At 48.1% G+C, this 17,093-nt stretch overlaps 6 protein-coding genes across 8 annotated transcripts; 2 read left to right on the forward strand and 4 right to left on the reverse strand.

The window, feature by feature from the left end:
- Positions 1-289: 289 nt before the first annotated feature.
- Positions 290-2,278, reverse strand: LOC108149934 (odorant receptor 43b). Its single transcript, XM_017277850.2, has 3 exons — positions 1,429-2,278; positions 449-806; positions 290-392 (listed from the first exon to the last, which is right to left on the reverse strand). Exons 1-3 carry the CDS (start codon positions 2,202-2,204, stop codon positions 315-317), a joined length of 1,212 nt encoding a protein of 403 aa, XP_017133339.1. The 5' UTR covers positions 2,205-2,278; the 3' UTR covers positions 290-314.
- Positions 2,279-2,449: 171 nt separating this feature from the next.
- Positions 2,450-4,613, reverse strand: LOC108149933 (probable lysine-specific demethylase 4A). The gene is made up of 4 exons (XM_017277849.2): positions 4,334-4,613; positions 4,181-4,272; positions 3,257-4,120; positions 2,450-3,188 (listed from the first exon to the last, which is right to left on the reverse strand). Exons 1-4 carry the CDS (start codon positions 4,487-4,489, stop codon positions 2,819-2,821), a joined length of 1,482 nt encoding a protein of 493 aa, XP_017133338.1. The 5' UTR covers positions 4,490-4,613; the 3' UTR covers positions 2,450-2,818.
- Positions 4,614-6,225: 1,612 nt separating this feature from the next.
- LOC108149940 (putative inorganic phosphate cotransporter) lies at positions 6,226-9,803 on the forward strand. 2 transcript variants are annotated; one of them, XM_017277857.2, is made up of 4 exons: positions 6,226-6,327; positions 8,273-8,482; positions 8,536-8,990; positions 9,057-9,803. In XM_017277857.2, exons 1-4 carry the CDS (start codon positions 6,294-6,296, stop codon positions 9,789-9,791), a joined length of 1,434 nt encoding a protein of 477 aa, XP_017133346.1. In that variant the 5' UTR covers positions 6,226-6,293; the 3' UTR covers positions 9,792-9,803. The 2 variants fall into 2 exon arrangements, with proteins under 2 accessions (XP_017133346.1, XP_017133345.1); XM_017277856.2 differs by lacking the exon at positions 6,226-6,327 and adding an exon at positions 7,860-8,210.
- Positions 9,804-9,832: 29 nt separating this feature from the next.
- LOC108149942 (phosphatidylinositol-glycan biosynthesis class X protein) lies at positions 9,833-11,223 on the reverse strand. Its single transcript, XM_017277860.2, has 4 exons — positions 11,039-11,223; positions 10,845-10,977; positions 10,636-10,784; positions 9,833-10,575 (listed from the first exon to the last, which is right to left on the reverse strand). Exons 1-4 carry the CDS (start codon positions 11,221-11,223, stop codon positions 10,167-10,169), a joined length of 876 nt encoding a protein of 291 aa, XP_017133349.1. The 3' UTR covers positions 9,833-10,166.
- A 4-nt stretch (positions 11,224-11,227) lies between these two features.
- On the reverse strand, positions 11,228-12,585 carry LOC108149941 (ribonuclease H1). Of its 2 annotated transcripts, none has more exons than XM_041710679.1 (5): positions 12,191-12,585; positions 12,075-12,138; positions 11,787-12,024; positions 11,461-11,731; positions 11,228-11,400 (listed from the first exon to the last, which is right to left on the reverse strand). In XM_041710679.1, the coding sequence occupies exons 1-5, from the start codon at positions 12,530-12,532 to the stop codon at positions 11,305-11,307; spliced, it is 1,011 nt and encodes a 336-aa protein (XP_041566613.1). In that variant the 5' UTR covers positions 12,533-12,585; the 3' UTR covers positions 11,228-11,304. The 2 variants fall into 2 exon arrangements, with proteins under 2 accessions (XP_041566613.1, XP_017133347.1); XM_017277858.2 differs by having other exon boundaries at positions 11,787-12,028; positions 12,082-12,138; positions 12,191-12,575.
- A 13-nt stretch (positions 12,586-12,598) lies between these two features.
- Positions 12,599-17,046, forward strand: LOC108149937 (ribonuclease 3). Its single transcript, XM_017277854.2, has 3 exons — positions 12,599-14,238; positions 14,298-16,622; positions 16,676-17,046. The coding sequence occupies exons 1-3, from the start codon at positions 12,705-12,707 to the stop codon at positions 16,804-16,806; spliced, it is 3,990 nt and encodes a 1,329-aa protein (XP_017133343.1). The 5' UTR covers positions 12,599-12,704; the 3' UTR covers positions 16,807-17,046.
- Positions 17,047-17,093: the final 47 nt, after the last annotated feature.

The raw sequence follows: 17,093 nt of genomic DNA on the forward strand, positions 1-17,093 counted from the left end.
CGGCCCGCAGCAGGGAGCAATATAGTAGCCCACTGACAGAAGGATAGTATAGAAGGATCGGCCTCTGTAGAACTAGATTCCAATTTCCGAGAGCAGCCAATGCTCTCCCGCCAAGCACCAGACTTCTGCAGGGGCTGCACGGTATACGTTTTAGCGACTTTCTTTATTACCCATTGTTTGATCAATTTTTGTTTTAACTAGTTTACGTTATTGATAACTCGCTGTATGCATATACGACTATTATACTACCTACTACAAAGCAAACAAGTTTTAAGTTCATAAAACAATGACGACAACATTTGGTGCGGTTATTATTATTCTTGAATCTGCAATTTCTCGTCCAGGTTCATTCCGCTGGCGATGGCGTAGACGGTGAAAGCGAACTTGGCCACCTGCAAGGATTCACGTGCGGAATAAGCTATGCTGCGCTTCTCTCAAGTTCACTTACGTTGATGTTGGTGGCCAGATTAATGTTGAATATATTCATCGCCGTGAACGTCATCGGCTGCTGGAGCTTCTGCAGAAACTGGAGGACGGTCCGCTGGTACCGCCGGTCCTGCATCCACCACGCGGAGTGGAACAGTGCATCCGCCAGCTCGTTGCAGTCGTCCACGATGGCGTTGCAGTAAAAGCAGAGCGGAAACGTCTGTAGAAGCACTGCCATCACGTAAATGATGATGCCAAACCGAGTGGACTGATCTGCGAACAACACCAGGTTGATCATGATGACTCCCAGAATAGATCCGCATATGATGAACTGGGCAAAAATCGTGCCAGAGATAATCGGCTGAATGGCCTCGCAGAAACTGGAGAATAACGTTTGCGAAAGGGTTTTTGTATATGTAAGTTGTATCTTAGTTTTGTTATAACAAAAAAAACGGTATAATTTATAACCTTTGTTCTCATATGTTAAAGATCACAAAATACTATACCTAAGTACATTATGCTGGTAAACGAGAACGGATGCTTACTTTGGCAACTGGCCGAAGTGTTAATACCCTTGCAGTCAAGGGATTGAACTGACGGTACAATTACAAAAATATCTCTAGGTTTTTAACTGAGCTCGCTAAAGGTATAGAGACAGACAGACGGACATGGCTATTCTATCTCGTCTAATCATGCTGATCAAAAATATGTACTTTACAGGCTATTACAAGGATATAAAAGTTACTCTTTCATCGCTTTATATGGTAGATTTTGGTGTGCGACAAATGTATTCCAAAACTAAACAATTTTTTGTTTAAGTTATATTTTTTTTATATGTATGTCAGTAAGAACCTATCATTTAAGGAAAGGCAATGTATTTTTAAATTTAAATTCCTTCAGGTATTCTTTTAATGCTATAACTTACAAGTTGTTTACATTTTATTATCAAAGTTTTCATTCAGTAGAAACATCTTACTTTTCGCGTTAACTAACGTCACTCACTTCAGCATGGTCCTGTGAGCCTTGATGCAGTCCACTAGACCACTAAACATGGAGTCCGGGTCGCTGCCAGACTCGCTGTTCGCCTCGCCCAGGTGGACGATGCGATCCTTGAGCAGCAGGATGTGGGTGCGCAGGGCTGCCACATAGATCACCGGGTAGGAGTCGGTGGCTGTGGCTACGACTATTGCGTAGCCGATGGTGAAGTACTCCAGAAAGCTCTGGACATACAGCTGGGTCCGATCCACGCGCCAGTTTACCAACGGATAGTAGGTGTTGAAGGGCACGCGCTCATGGAGAAGTCCGTCCAGCAGCGTGGAGGTGGCGTACAGCACGTAGACCACGACGAAGATCAGGTACAACCTGGTGATGGCGGCCACCATGTCACGCACCTTGCGCTTCTCCTCCGACCTCACGCAGAACTCGTCCATCTGGTCGAAGTGTTTGTTGGCCAGCTCCAGTCGGGGCATGTAGATGACCAGCGTGAAGAACTTCAGGGAGAAGCACCAGGTGTTGAGGCACAGCTGAAGCGATTGCAGCAGCAGGTCCGGCGGGAACTGCGCCAGGTGGATCGTGTAGTTGACCGGGAAACTCACGGGCAGTATCAGCAAGTTGTAGGTGAAGGAGAGGATCCTCCAGATCTTGCGACCAACGCCGAAGTCGTTCCGTACGTTCAGGCCCGAGAACCGGAGCGTTTCCAGCAGATAGGCATTGGAGTCCCTGGAACTGATGGGTTCCGATATGGGAGCTGGGTACATGAGCTTAAGGTATCCGAACATTTTTAGTTTCTACTGTCTCGGGATTAGAATTTAGAATTAACTGCAGCAAAGGACTATTGCAATGCTTTTATAGTTCGCAAATCCTCGTTCTTAATTACTGGTTGCCAATTGAAAGGGCGTTTCGCTTCTTGTTGCAAAAGAATTTCACATATGTCAAAATACATATATTGAAGCCTAAAACGTTGTTCTTGTTTGATGGTAATAATTATTGTACACTTTTTTGGGCGTAACATTGTAAAAATATCTCGGTTTTGTAGCATTTTAATTATTGTACAATACTTCCTTCGGTGGGAACGAACACTTGTTAAAAAAAAAATTAAATTTGCAGGGACAAATTTGGTCTCGCTCCATTTACAGCTGAGAAGATTCATAAATTTAGGACTCAAACTCACAAAAACACGTACTTTTAGGTACGTGTGCATTTGCTTACATATGCATGTGTGTCAGAAAAATGTGTTAAATTCTATTCACAAGTCTTCTTCGTGATGGCGTCATTCTTAGAGACTATGAAAAATACAAAAAGACTATCACTACTAGATCTTTGATTGCAGCCGCACGAAAATCTAACAAGGAGATCGAAAGACTGCCTCAGAGCAGTGTCACCAGTGGAACCCTCAATCCTCGTCGTCGAGTGTGAGTACCTTTGTCTGGAAGCGCATTCGTTTTGTGTTCTTCACCACCCCGTTGGTGAGCAGATTGACTCCGGGCTCTGGACAGGGCAGGGCGTTCCAAAGACGCTTCACGCGCACCACAGCCTCCGAGTTGAAGTCGTATCTTTTTGAAGACGCAGCTGGCTTGGGTACGGGAGCATTGGCTGGGAGTTTACGCAGCTTCACGACGGGCTGCAGCTGGCGACAGCTGTTGTAGCTGCTGACACTGGCCCTGTCATCCTCATCCTCGGTGGCATCCGCTCCTTCTCCATTGGCAGCCATCGAGCAGCCGCGCTTTTGAGGCGACGTCCCCTTGGGTTTGGCAGCACGCAGACTGAAATGTGGGGTAGCTTAGCTCAGTGAAAAAGTAATAGAGTTTAATTGTGTAAGCCATGACAATACCTCGCCTGGGTTTCATACTTATTTAAAGTAGGCGGCGCTGCTGCACATATCTTGCCCGGCTCCTCGGGGTGACAGCCAAGGTCCTGGCCCCTCAACCAGTTTTCATAGCGTTCCGGCTGGAAACGACGCACGAAGGTCTCCATCGAGATCTTGACCATGTCGCTGCGGCACCTGCAAATGCTGGCCCGCTTTCCGTACTCGATCCAGCGCTTCGACGCGAAGTTGGTGGACTCGGCGCCATTGAAGCCGTGGTTGAAACCCGCATGGTAGCCAAAGGGAAACGTGATCATGATCTCACCCGCCTCCTGGGTGATCTTGTTGTAGGGAATGTTGTGCTGGCGCAGCACCTTGGGACTGATCATGGTCATCTTGTGGCGCAGATAGGCGTTGCATTCCTGGTAGTTCTCGGCAAAGGTCTCGTTGGCCAGCTTCTCCAGGCGTCTGCCATAGGCCGGCGGAATGGCATACCAGGTCTTGGGTGCTCCGAAGTGCAGATAGTTGATGGAGTACAGGTCCATGTCTTCGGTGTGCCAGGCAAAGGAGCTCTTCCACATGCCGAAGTAGAGGTAGGCCGTGTTCACGCCGTCAATGATGATGTTGTAGTCCGTGTTGACCAGGTTCAGAATGGTGTCCAGTCTCCCGATGTTCCACACGTCCAGTTCCTCGTCGCTCAGCGATCCCTTGACATCGGCCGCGTAAAGCGGCGATATGTAGGTGATGTTCTTCCAGTACTTGCGCTCCAGATCGTCGTAGTCGAAGTGGCGCGGCGTCTGATGGAGCTCGGAGCTCGCCTTCTCCTTGAACTGGCGCAGGGTCATCTGGCGGCGCTGCTGGATGTTGATCTGCTGGTACAGCCCGTGGGCCCTGCTTTGCGAGGAAGTGACTTGGCATTGGTGAACTGGACATTAATCGAGCGGCACTTACCCCGTGACCACTTGACAGATCGGCGCCGGAATGGTCATGTTGATGTTCTCTATGTCGTAGCCCGACTTCCGGGGCACCCATTCCGCCGGCGGCTGTGGGGCATCACGAACAATTCACTTCCTATCCGATTAAGTCAAGAATAGGGGCACATACCTGGATTTTGGCCAAGCCGGCTAAGTGAGCTCCGCGGGACTCTATGTGCTCTATGTAGGCGGAAAAGTCCTTGAACTCCTCGTAGCTGGGACGGAAGGTCATGATGCGGGGCACTTTGGTTTGCTCTTCATCGCCAAAAGAGGATCTCGTGGACATTTTGGAGGTTCAAACAATAAACCTAAGCAATTGACATTAATCCCCTGCACAAAGTGTGACCAAGGTTCTCTAAAATTGTACTCTTACTTCGGCAAACGCCAAAATACCAAGTTCCGTTATAAAATATTAATTTCAATTTCGAAAACACTGAAAATAATAGGCTCCGTTTCCTTACAGAAAAAAATAAAAGAAATACAAAATAAAATTATAACTTGTTATACTACATAATGACTACTATTAAAATTATTTTAGCTCTTTATCTATTAAGCCCTATTTATCAACTAAGAACCACTTGAAATATAAACGCCTTTTTTTATTTTTTTCAGGTAAACTAGCAGTTTTTTCCAAAAGTAGTAAGACCTGCGTTTTCTAGCTAAATTGTTTTAAAATTAACGAGAACGGAACCTAAATTCGGTAAGCCGAGGTTAAAATACCCTTGAAGTCATACCGAAAATTGAAGACAGAGTACACTGCGCTAATATATAAATATATGCGATTACTGCTATAGGATATAGTCAACTAAACAGATATATCCGAAATGACATTAGGTGAAAAACACAAAATGAAGCACATTTTTCCGGTTGTTCTTTTTGCGAATGCATCTGTTTTTGTCCAATATGATGGTATTATTATACGCAATTTTTATGAATTTATGGGTATGAATTATAAGGTAATTTTCGAATCTGGTTCTAACGAGTACCTACTTACAGCCGTGTTTAAAATTCTATCGTTGACTGCTGGTTCTGGCAATACTAGTTAAACAAAACACGAAACATTAAAATTCGATTACAAGAAAACCATGGCCTACCGTAACGTAAATGTAAATGTAAATTTTTAAAAGTTGTCTTTTAATTTTCGGACCATCTCCGACATTAGCGTACTACCGACCTTACAGATAGTCATCCTATGTATCTACTACCTGCAAAAGAAATAAGAATGCTGGTAAAATTTTATTCTGATAAAGTTGGAAACTATGTGACTAGCTTGCACAGAACGGACAGACGGCTAAAGGGTATTAATGTTGATCAAGAATTTATGAACTTTTGACTTTAAAGTTAATATCCTCGGTAAGGGTATATTCAAAATACATATTGAAAACTGAAGCGTTCGTGAAAGATCTAAATAAATGAAGGTTGCAATCTAATCTATTTTCTAATGTATTACCCCACACTTTCTCCTTATGCAATACTGGTTAACACGATTAAATCCTTCAAGGTTGACACATCGCCTATAGTGTATTAAGTCTTTCCCCAGAACTCACTTGGTGGATGCCTCTAATCGGGTGCCATAAAACAATTAGACCTGGATAGTCAACTGCTCGTGCCGGTACAATTGTAGGAAAAAGTGCACAAAACAAGAGATTACCCTTGACTCATAGGCTTAAAAAGAGCTTTCAACTTCACGCCATCAACTCTTAAGAGCTGAAGAAAATCTATACCTATTATTAAGGGGCAGGAGCCTATCGCGATAATGGTTCAATTGTTTACTGCCCCAGCGTCGAGTTAAAGTAAATCAAAGCCAAGGCATAATATAATTTGCATTGGATTGGACACTACGAGTGCCGAGATCTCTGGTAGGGGTTTATGGTTTTATGATTACTGCCGCGATAATGTCGGACGATCTGCGTTGCCTCGCGGGCACTTGAGAACTGGAGGCCCCTGCTATCAGGGTAATGGGTTCTTGTGGTATCAGTATAAAAGCAAAAGGTGTACCAATCGCTCCGCAGTTGTCCAACGTTTCCACTCCCAGGCACTACGGCCAATTTTCAGTCCGACGTGTAATAATAAATATATCCGCGAAAGTCATGGGATTTGACACATCTGAGGATAAGACAAGACGTAAGATACCGATCGGATATTCTGAACATTGAGTTGCGGTTCGAGGTGCCCCAAAAATAATGTTGGTTTCGGACATTTCAAGGTCTAAAAGCGAGTTATTTCATTGATATTGTAAGAACATAATAAACCGATTAAGAGTCACCTTCTAAGTCGGAAAATGCTTTATCAAATACGTTCAGTGAACATAATTTTTAGAAATACATTTTGTTTAGGTCGATTAGATCAAAAGCTAATCGTTTCTGATAACATGACTTGGCTAAAAAAAAATTGTGACAATTTGACAAAAGATTCAATGCAGACTAATGTAGAGACTAGCCGTTTTGTGAATCTGTAATAAGAAAATCTTAGAAACCTTATTCGTCAAATTTGGGTGAGTTTTTTTGACGAAACAGTTAAAATGTGTTCTTTTAAACCAATGGCACATGATGAGGATGAATTTAAAGAAAATTGTGTAAAATTGGAGAACTATGAAATAATAAGGCAGCAATTACTCTAGAGCGTCTAGGAAAAATTTAAAATGAGGTGTCCATCATAGCTTCTTACTGGAGCATTCAAAACCAATATTACATTGTTACATAGTCGCTTTGCCCAAGTAAACTTTAATTTAAAGTTAATTAATTACCTCGTAGCAAATGTACAGAAATTGTGTTCAAATGTTATGATGGGCACCGACCCTAAAAATGTGAGTTGTGGGAATAACGCTTTAAAGTTTAGAACATTAGTACACTGGTCCTAGGGAACAGTTATAAAAATAGCCTTCGTCGATTTTATAACGATCGACTTGAAATTTAGACACAACCTACTTGAGAGTATGATGCACTCAATATCTTTACATTAATCGAAAAACAGTAATTCGTATATAATATACAAACACAAGTAATTAATAGGAAGTAAACGCTGTAATCATAACAGTATGTTTTAACACTCTTTGTGTTTGTAGTGTATATCATGATGCAACTTTATAAGGTGATCTCATAAGCTTTGCCGAGGACGAGACATTCTTAAGAGACAAGCGATAGAAAGAGATATACATAACAATCGTTTTACAACACACGCATACGACTGGCAAAAATTACATCCTGAGAAGAGAGCAGCTCCTGTTTTGAGATCACTTTATACCGTTGCACCTTGGTATATATACATACATACATAATTAGGTATTGCGGACATCTTAATGAATTCGCTCCGACTATCGCTCTCTTTCTGTTCTATAACTGCACTTTACGACTCTTTAGACCTACCCTAAGAGAGAGTCCCATTGGAATTCCAGTCGTCTGGGTATATTTATTTACAAACCATATCTTGATCGTGTATCAGACATCAAGCCTTTATTAAGATCAACAAGAGATTATTCCACTTGCCATAAAGAAAATATTTATTATCTTTTCGTTGTTAAGCAACCTTAACAAGAAGATCTGCTAGTTAACGAATTTCGGGGAACTTAATCATCGAATTCATAGGAGGCAATTAAAATATACGACTCCATTTACACATTCTGCCCCCGCGAAATCTACTCCACTGTCGCCAGTGTCGCAACTTTTCCATTGAGAGTGGGGCGGCTTTTGTTTTCCTCATTGGCGGGCGCGTTAATGATAATGACAATATTATTATAATAAAACCAAAAGAGCTCTGTCGGAACCGTAATTAATGGAATCGTTACTATCAGAGCATTGTTAAACAGCAATAAAACGAAAAAGGTCCTAGAAATAATCAAGCAAACTGACAAACAATTCGCACCGTCTGCTTATAATGGGACAATCAATAAATCGCATAGTCAGACGCCTGTTAAATCTATAACTGAGTAAACATGGTTTATAGTTCCAATGGAGAGAGAAGGCCCCTGCTAATCCACGTAGTTCCAAGACCGCTCAGGAAACTAGGCTGTATATTAATAGTAAATGAAAAAATATCTTCCATCACTAATGGGGTTGTTTCATCTTTTCAGCCAGAGGATTGGGCGTCCGCCACTGGCAAGCCGTTCTCCTGTTCGTCGGCATGATGATCAACTACTTCCAGCGGGTCAACATCTCGGCTGCCATTGTTCCCATGACCCAGTCCACCGCAGGCGCTCCTTTCTACAATTGGGACACGTCGGACAAGTCCTTGATCCTCAGCAGCTTCTTCTGGGGCTATGTGGTGTCCCAGGTGCCAGCAGGTGAGCAGCTAAATTGGCCAAAATGTGTCATTCTCAAGCTTTGCTGTTTGAAGGTCTCCTGGCCAGGCGATTTGGCGCCAAGGTAGTCCTGGGCTCTGCCACGGCGATTGGCGGCCTCCTGTGCTTCTTTCATCCCATGGCAGCCAGCAGTGGCTGGGAGAGTATCTGTGCCCTGCGAGTCCTCACCGGACTAGTCCAGGGCACGGTTTATCCTTGTGTCCACACCCTCCTGGCCAAGTGGGTGCCGCGCACGGAGCGAGGACTGCTCACCACTGGCGTCTATTCGGGTGCCCAGTTCGGCACGGCTGTTATCCTGGCCACCAGTGGCCTTATCTTCGAGTCCAACATGGGCTGGCCGGGACTATTCTACCTATCCGGCGGTCTGAGCCTGGCCTGGGCCCTGCTCTTCTTTTGGCAGGCGGCCAATGAACCCGCAACGGCCGGAAGGATCAGCAAGAGCGAAAGGGAATACATCGAGAGCCTTACGGGCAGCAACAGTGCGAGTCAGGTGAGTCCGGATTCGATAGTTACAAAAGGGATTGATTGCTCCAACGCCTCACTCCTTTCCTTTCAGTCCGTGGCCGTGCCCTGGATGTCAATCTTCAAGTCTCCAGCCTTCTATGGTCTGCTGGCAGCCCATTGTGGATTCACCTGGGGCTTCTACACGCTGCTCACGGAAATGCCCACGTACTTGAGCAGTGTCCTGCAGCTTAACGTCAAATCCAATGCTTTCCTCTCCTCTCTGCCGTACTTCGCCATGGGCCTGCTCTGCATCGTGGTCAGTCCCATATCGGATTTGCTCATCAACCGAGGCACTATATCGATCACCACGGCCCGCAAGCTCTTCAACTCCATAGGACAGTGGGGACCGATGGTCTGTTTGATCGGATTGGGATACATGACGGCCGGCGAGAAGACGTGGGCCATCCTTCTCCTAACACTGGCGGTGGGCATCAACGCGGGCTGCTCTTGCGGCTACCTGATCAACCACATCGATCTGTCGCCCAACTTTGCCGGACCCATGATGGGAGTCACCAATGGGATTGCGGGAGTGACCTCCATAGTGGCTCCCTTAGTGGTTGGAGCGATCATATCGAATGAGGAGGATCCCAGCCAGTGGCGAGTGGTGTTCTTTATCACGGGCGGCATTTACCTGGTGTGCAACACTCTCTTCGTGATCTTTGGCAAGGCCACTGTTCAGCCGTGGAACGATCCGCCGTCCACGTCCAGCACGGTGACGCTGCGCAACCACCTGGAAAGTGATTCAAAGTCCATCGCTCCCACGTCGGACAATGACAATCGGTTTTAAAGCTTGGCCTGCACCAGGACCCCATTGAAAATCTCGTTAACTGAAGTAATTATAAGTTATTGTTATTATGGCCTGGCGTCTGTGCCAGCGATTTTTGGATATGCCTAGCTCTAACTAAGATATTGGTTTATGTTTACGTTTACACTATGGGAAGCTTAACATGACTTAGTTTTGTGATAAGCCCTAAAAAGACTTTACGATGTGTAGCACGTTTCTAGGGTTATTAAGTCGTTTTAAGTATGTCTATAAGTAAATTGTCTATGCGCACAGCATACTAATAAATATTTACAGCCCTGTGTAATCGTCGGAGTGTGTTGTCTTGGTTAATCAATATCAACCATTGTTGTCCTGGAATCGCACCGACTTCGTCGCCTGTTACTTGACCTTTTGCTGCAGCAGTCGCTGCTCGTTGAGGCGCTGATTGATGCGGCGTGTGTTGGCCATCGAGCGGATGATGGTCCACAGGGCCAGGGACCAGCCGAGCAGGATGGTGCCGCACAGCACCGGGCCGTAGGCGTTCGCCTGGCCAACGGGAATCTCGGCGCGCAGCGGCGCCTTCAGCTGGCACTCCACGTGCACCCGCCTCCAGTTGCAGCGCTCCAGATGCGCCATGGTCGTCGGCTGGCCCTCCTTGACGACGTTCTCGTCGAAGCGGCTTTCCGCCGTGTTCAGGCAGTAGAGCTTATCGGGCCGGGCCACCAGCTCGTTCTCGACGAGCTCACTATCAGCAGTCGGACAGTTGAGATAGAGCTCCGGCAGTGGTATGGCCACCGTGGCCGCCGACCTGTGGGGCTTACTGGTTATTCTAGTGTGCAAAACATTTCAACATTCAAGGTCAGCCCACCGCTTATCGCTGGGTGCATGGTAGCGAAAATGCACGGGCAGCCCCAGCGCCTCCGTAATCTTGGGTGTGCCGCGTAGCAGGACGGAGAACGGCTGCGCCCGTTCCGTGGCCACTTCAATGTTGACAAACTTCGGATAGACGGCACTCAACTGGGATCAAAAGAGGTAATTGTGGTAAGTCCCTGGCGCCTAATTCTGGCGATAACGCACCCTCTTCAGACGCTGCAGGTCGTCCAGTTCGTCCGTGCTTATGTAAACGGATGCGGGCAGTGCCTGGAGCAGCACGTACTCGCAGTCCTTGCCGACCAGGGGATAATCGAACCGCAGGCGGTACGTGAGGGTCCTGCAAAGGCACGATTCACTTAAGCCCAACACATTTCATGGGTAATCTCCGAGGCAAAAACCTGTGCATGCCGGCTTTGTCCATTTCCACTTGAACAATGGGTGACTCCACTACATAGCAGTTGCGTGTGCCTCCCATTATAACCAAAACTAGGAAAAACAATAAACACTTGAAGTTCTTCATGGACATCGTTTTAAAGCTAATTAAACCGAAAAACTGACAAAGTAAAATTGTAAATAAAAACATTGGCTTTGGCGTTGTCCATACACTTCAATTTATTTAGCGTTGCCACTCTGTCTATAATCTGTTAAATTCAAAAAATGGTTATCAGTAATTTCTTTCCTTATACAAGGCGGACCCTTGTCGCGCCAATTTGTCCGCCATTTCGTTGCCCTCTATGCCCTTGTGAGCCTCCACGTAGTTCTGAGGATATAAAACGAAGAAATACAAATAGTAGGGAGGCACTTGCATAAAATTACCCACCCATTTCACTGCTATATTATTGTTGTGAAGCAGCTCATCCAACTCCTTGAAGTCAACAACGTTTTTCACAGGCTGATTGTTCTTCAGCTTCCAATCTCTTCTCTTCCAGCTTTCCACCCACAGCGTTATGGAGTTGATCAGGAACTGTGAATCTGTGTTGATGGACAGTTTTTGTATTCCCAGATCCAGAGCTGTTTTGATGGCATGTATGGCCGCCTGAATTTCTCCTACGTTGTTGGTAACGCGACCTTCCACCGGCTTGGCAGCATTTCTTAAACAAATTCGGACATTCTAACTAAAGTTGTATAGCGATTTCACCCACTTACAGCTGGTGATTCTTGCCGAAATAGACTCCGTAGCCGGCACAGGCTCCTGGTCGCCCATTACCTATGCAGGAGCCATCAGTGTACACAATTACATAGCCTTCCGCATCGATTTCGAACTGAAAGGCACCCACTTGCTTCAGTCCTGTGGCTTCGGATACCTGGGATGCATGTCTTGGTATTTTGTTTCTAGTATCGGCTGTGCCTCCTTCCGTCCCCTTTCTCTTGCGACTGTGGATGCCTGCCTGAAAACGGGTATGTTAAATCTTCCCATTGGGATTTTTTTTTCACCTTCTACCAGACTGCCACTACCAGATGGCTTGGGATCTCCTTCCACTTCGTTCATGGCAGCGTTCTAAAAAGAGGAGGTCAGAAATGGCAGACTTCACTTATTTTTTACTGCTCACCAGCTCGTCCTCTACCAGGTCTTCATCCTCATCGGGCCAGGCCTCTGTGTACTTGGGCTTCTCGATCTGCCCCACCTTGTCCTTCCAACTGGCCGGAGTAGCATGTTTCTGGCCCAGAGGCACCGCCACGTCCTGTGGAGCATACGATTTGCAGCCATTGACGAATTTCTCCGCCTCTTGGCGCGTGCCGAACTTCTTGTACTTGGCGTTCTTAAAGCCCTTGACCTGCTCCTCGCACTCCGCCCACGTGGCGTAGACTCCGGCCTTCCGACCACTGGCTACGGCGTAGAAGGCCATAGTGCATCGTTGCAGGCTCAGGGAACAAAAGCGGGGAAGTAGCATACTGAAATGGCGTCTCGTCTCAAAACATATGTTGCAAGGCCTTGCCAGATGGGCGAATGTAAACAAACCCACAGAGTTGCCAAATCAGGAAAGTCGCGGTGAAAAAGTGTGGATGGAAAAAAGTGCATTTGCCGGTTTTAAAAGAATTTTTGCTTAGAAAAAAAAAAACGAAATGTACCAGCCGCCTTTGCCACCGCCGCCACCTGTCCAGCCCCCTCCTCCGCCTCCACCACCGCCCCCAGAATCGGAAGAAGCAATCTCTCCGCCGGGAGTAAGTGCTTCCTCACACACCCACTCGAAAATTGACACCCTGCCCCAAAACACCAACCCCTTGGATTACGTGTATCAAGAGACATCAGGACTCCACCCGAACCCCGTCCCCAGCTATGATCCCTACCAGCAGCAGTCGGCCTACGCCTACGAGGGCTATGCGTACCAGGACCCAGCACAGAAGTACTTTTCCCAGGAGCCCGCTTACCAATACCAGGCGCCAGGAACATCCTACCCGTACGAGGGCTACAAATACCCGGACCGATATCCCGCCTACGCGGCTAACTACAGGCCACCCGCCGAAAGGGAGAGATACGACTCCTACGGCTCCAGTCAAGGCTACCACCACCATGCAGGCTATGGCTCGGGAAAGCGATACCAACACCAGCAGCGACATGGTCTGGAACACCGACATCCCCAGGAGCCCCGGTATACCCACGAGTCCCGACATGGACATGGCCACTATGCCCACAGGCCGCCAAAGGGATTGCAGGGCTACCGCGGATCTGCAGCCAGGAGCACAGCCACGGAGGACTACACTCCACGCAGCTATCGCGAGAGGGAGCGAAGTGAGTCAGCGGAGAAGCCCAGGTCCAAACCCAAGGTGGAGACCGAAAGAGACCGTCTTCTGCGGCAGTGGTGTGCCAACTTCTGCGAGAAACCGGAGGACTATGTGAAGAAGATGAACGCCCTCAGCGAGGCAGACGCGCCCACTGAGTCCTGGGTTCGATCCTCTCCAGCTGAACTCTACTACGAGCGCACCAAGACCGATAACGAGGTCAAAGGCCGGGTGCGGCTGCAGAAGCTATGCAACCTATTCGACGAGGAGCTGCTGCAAAGGGCGGAGCGAGTGCGTCAGAAGCTCCCCGTTTACGTGCCGCCGCCCCGAAAGGCGCGTCGTCGCGTCTGCAAGCACAAGCACAAATCAGAAGCCTGTTCCTCGTCATCCTCTTCCGACGAGGACTCAGACGAGGACGCCTTCAAGATCGAGCAGGACTGCTCCATGGAGGAGCTGTCGCACAAGGTGCAGCATCCGCAGCGGGTTCACGCAGATCTCTGGCACAACGACGCCGGCGAGATGAACGACGGTCCTCTGTGCCGCTGCTCGGCCAAATCCCGGCGCATTGGCATCCGTCATGGCATCTACCCGGGCGAGACTGGCTACCCTAAGTGCGACCCCAACAGCAACAATGCGGGCAAGCTGTTTCACTACAGGATCAGCATCTCGCCGCCCACAAACTTCCTGACCAAGACACCGACCATTATCAAGCATGACGAGCACGAGTTTCTCTTTGAGGGCTTCTCGCTTCTCTCGCATGTGCGTCTCACTGATCTGCCCGTGTGCAAAGTCATCCGTTTCAACATTGAGTACACCATTGAGTACGAGGAGGAGAAGATGCCTGAGAACTTTACCATCCACGAGCTGGATCTGTTCTGTAAGTAAAACGAGATGAGACTCCATACTGCTTATACTGTATATTGTTCCTGGTTTCAGTCAAATACCTTTTCCATGAGCTGCTTGAGCTAGTGGACTTTAATCTGACGCCAAACGTGGCCTCCGGCAGCGCCGAGAAGTCCTGCCCAGCATTCCACTTCCTCCCTCGCTTCGTCCGTGACCTTCCAGACAATGGAAAGGAGGTTCTGGCAATGGTCGAGGTACTCCGCTACCTGCTCGACAACTCCGCCCAACTGGTCGAGCGTCAGCAGCTTCTGCACCTGAACCAGATCAGCCAGAGTGAGTGGCAGAACTATGTGGACTTCATTAAGGGCATGCTGGTCACAAAGCCGGGCTATAAGCCGTGCTCGCTGCGCGTCGATCAATTGGACAGGAATAACTCCGATCTGCCGGAGTGCGTGGATCGCGAGACTGGCATCTCACATCCGGCAATCGTACACTTTGGTATCCGTCCGCCGCAGCTTAGCTACGCGGGGAATCCGGAGTATCAGAAGGCGTGGCGGGAGTACGTCAAATTCCGCCATTTGATGGCCAACATGTCGAAGCCATCATTCAAGGACAAGCGCAAGCTGGAAGAGAAGGAACAGCGTCTGCAGGAGATGCGCACGCAAGGGCGCATGAAGCGCAACATCACTGTGGCCATCAGCTCGGAGGGATTCTACCGCACGGGCATCATGTGCGATGTGGTGCAGCACGCCATGCTGGTGCCCGTTCTGACGGGTCACCTGCGGTTCCACAAGTCGCTGGACCTGCTGGAGGAGAGCATTGGGTATAGTTTCAAGAATCGGTACCTGCTGCAGTTGGCGCTGACCCATCCCTCGTACAAGGAGAACTACGGCACAAATCCGGATCATGCCCGCAACTCACTGACCAACTGCGGAATTCGACAGCCAGAATATGGCGATCGGAAGATCCACTATATGAACACCCGCAAACGGGGAATCAACACGTTGGTCAGCATTATGTCGCGATTTGGCAAGGACCATGAAACTGTTTCGAATATAACGCACAACGAACGGCTGGAGTTTCTCGGCGATGCTGTGGTGGAGTTCCTCAGCTCGATCCACCTGTTCTTCATGTTTCCGGAGCTGGAGGAGGGTGGTTTGGCCACCTACCGGGCGGCCATCGTCCAAAACCAGCACTTGGCCCTGCTGGCCAAGAAGTTGCAGCTGGAGGAGTTCATGTTGTACGCCCACGGATCCGATTTGTGCCACGAGCTGGAGCTGCGCCATGCCATGGCCAATTGCTTCGAAGCCCTGATGGGCGCCCTTTTGCTGGACGGAGGAATTAAGGTGGCGGATGAGGTGTTCACGGATGCGCTCTTTCGGCAGGACGACAAGCTGCTGAACATCTGGAAGAATCTGCAGGAGCACCCGTTGCAGGAACAAGAGCCACTGGGTGACCGCAGCTGCATTGATTCCTATCGGGTGCTCAAGGAGCTGACCAAGTTCGAGGACTCCATCGGAATCAAGTTTAAGCACATTCGTCTCTTGGCCCGCGCGTTCACCGATCGTTCCATTGGCTTCACACACTTGACGCTCGGCTCCAATCAGCGCCTCGAATTTCTGGGCGACACTGTGCTGCAGCTAATCTGCTCGGAGTATCTATATCGCCACTTTCCCGAGCACCACGAAGGCCATTTGTCCCTGCTACGTTCCTCGTTGGTTAACAATCGCACACAGGCGGTGGTCTGCGATGATTTGGGGATGCCCAAGTATGCGGTATATGCAAACCCCAAAGCGGATCTGAAGACGAAGGATCGTGCCGATTTGCTCGAGGCTTTCCTGGGCGCCTTGTACGTCGACAAGGGTTTGTTGTACTGCGAGCAGTTCTGCCACGTCTGTTTGTTCCCGCGCCTTCAGCTGTTCATCATGAATCAAGACTGGAACGATCCCAAGTCCAAGTTGCAGCAGTGCTGCCTCACCCTGCGTACAATGGATGGCGGTGAGCCGGACATTCCCTACTACAAGGTGGTTGAGGCCAGCGGTCCCACCAACACGCGGGTATACAAGGTTGCCGTTTACTTCCGGTCAAAGCGGCTGGCCACCTCCAGCGGCTCCTCCATCCAGCAGGCGGAGATGAATGCGGCCAAACAGGCGCTAGAAAACTCGAGGGACCTCTTTCCCCAGCTGGACCACCAGAAGCGCGTAATTGCCAAGAGCATCAAAAAGCAGACGGGCAACGAGTTGGACAACGAGAGTGATCGTCAGCCGCAGGAGGAGAAGGCTAAACGGCCCAAGTACGCGCCACCACTGCAGGATGAGAGTCACCTTCCCAAGCAGTATCGCATGCATGAAAACATCTCAAGCGACGAGTTGCCGGAAGATGATGAGTTTGAAAGTAGTGCTCCGAAGAGCCCAACAAGTAAGTAAACAGATTGCCCAGTAAAAACATAACATAACTATTTTTATTTTCAGTGCCCCCAAAACTGGATAGGAGTGGCAACAGCAGCAGCAGTAGCAGCAGCGATGACTCCAGCTCGTCTCCCAAACGGAAACGCCGTGTGAGAAAGAGTTCCTCGATACACTCCCCAACTTCATTGGAATAGCCATTCAGAATTTCAACATAAATGTTTACAGAAAGAAGAGCACCGATTTCACTAAAAAGAATCGTAGGGACGGAATTTAAACTATTTTGCCCTTTTTAAAACAGATACCAAAAGACACATCGCTCATTTAGAATAAGTGTAAAGCATGACACAATTTATGCTTTAATGGTCATAACATTTTCGTTAAAACCTTTGTTATCATAGCATTAAGTACCGCTAAATAAAACTAAAAAAAAATCATACTTACCAAATTTAATTTAATTTAATTTAAATATGTTTATGTAACC

Source organism: Drosophila elegans, unplaced genomic scaffold (genome assembly GCF_018152505.1).
Source record: "Drosophila elegans isolate 14027-0461.03 unplaced genomic scaffold, ASM1815250v1 contig_133, whole genome shotgun sequence".
Lineage (NCBI taxonomy): Eukaryota > Metazoa > Arthropoda > Insecta > Diptera > Drosophilidae > Drosophila > Drosophila elegans.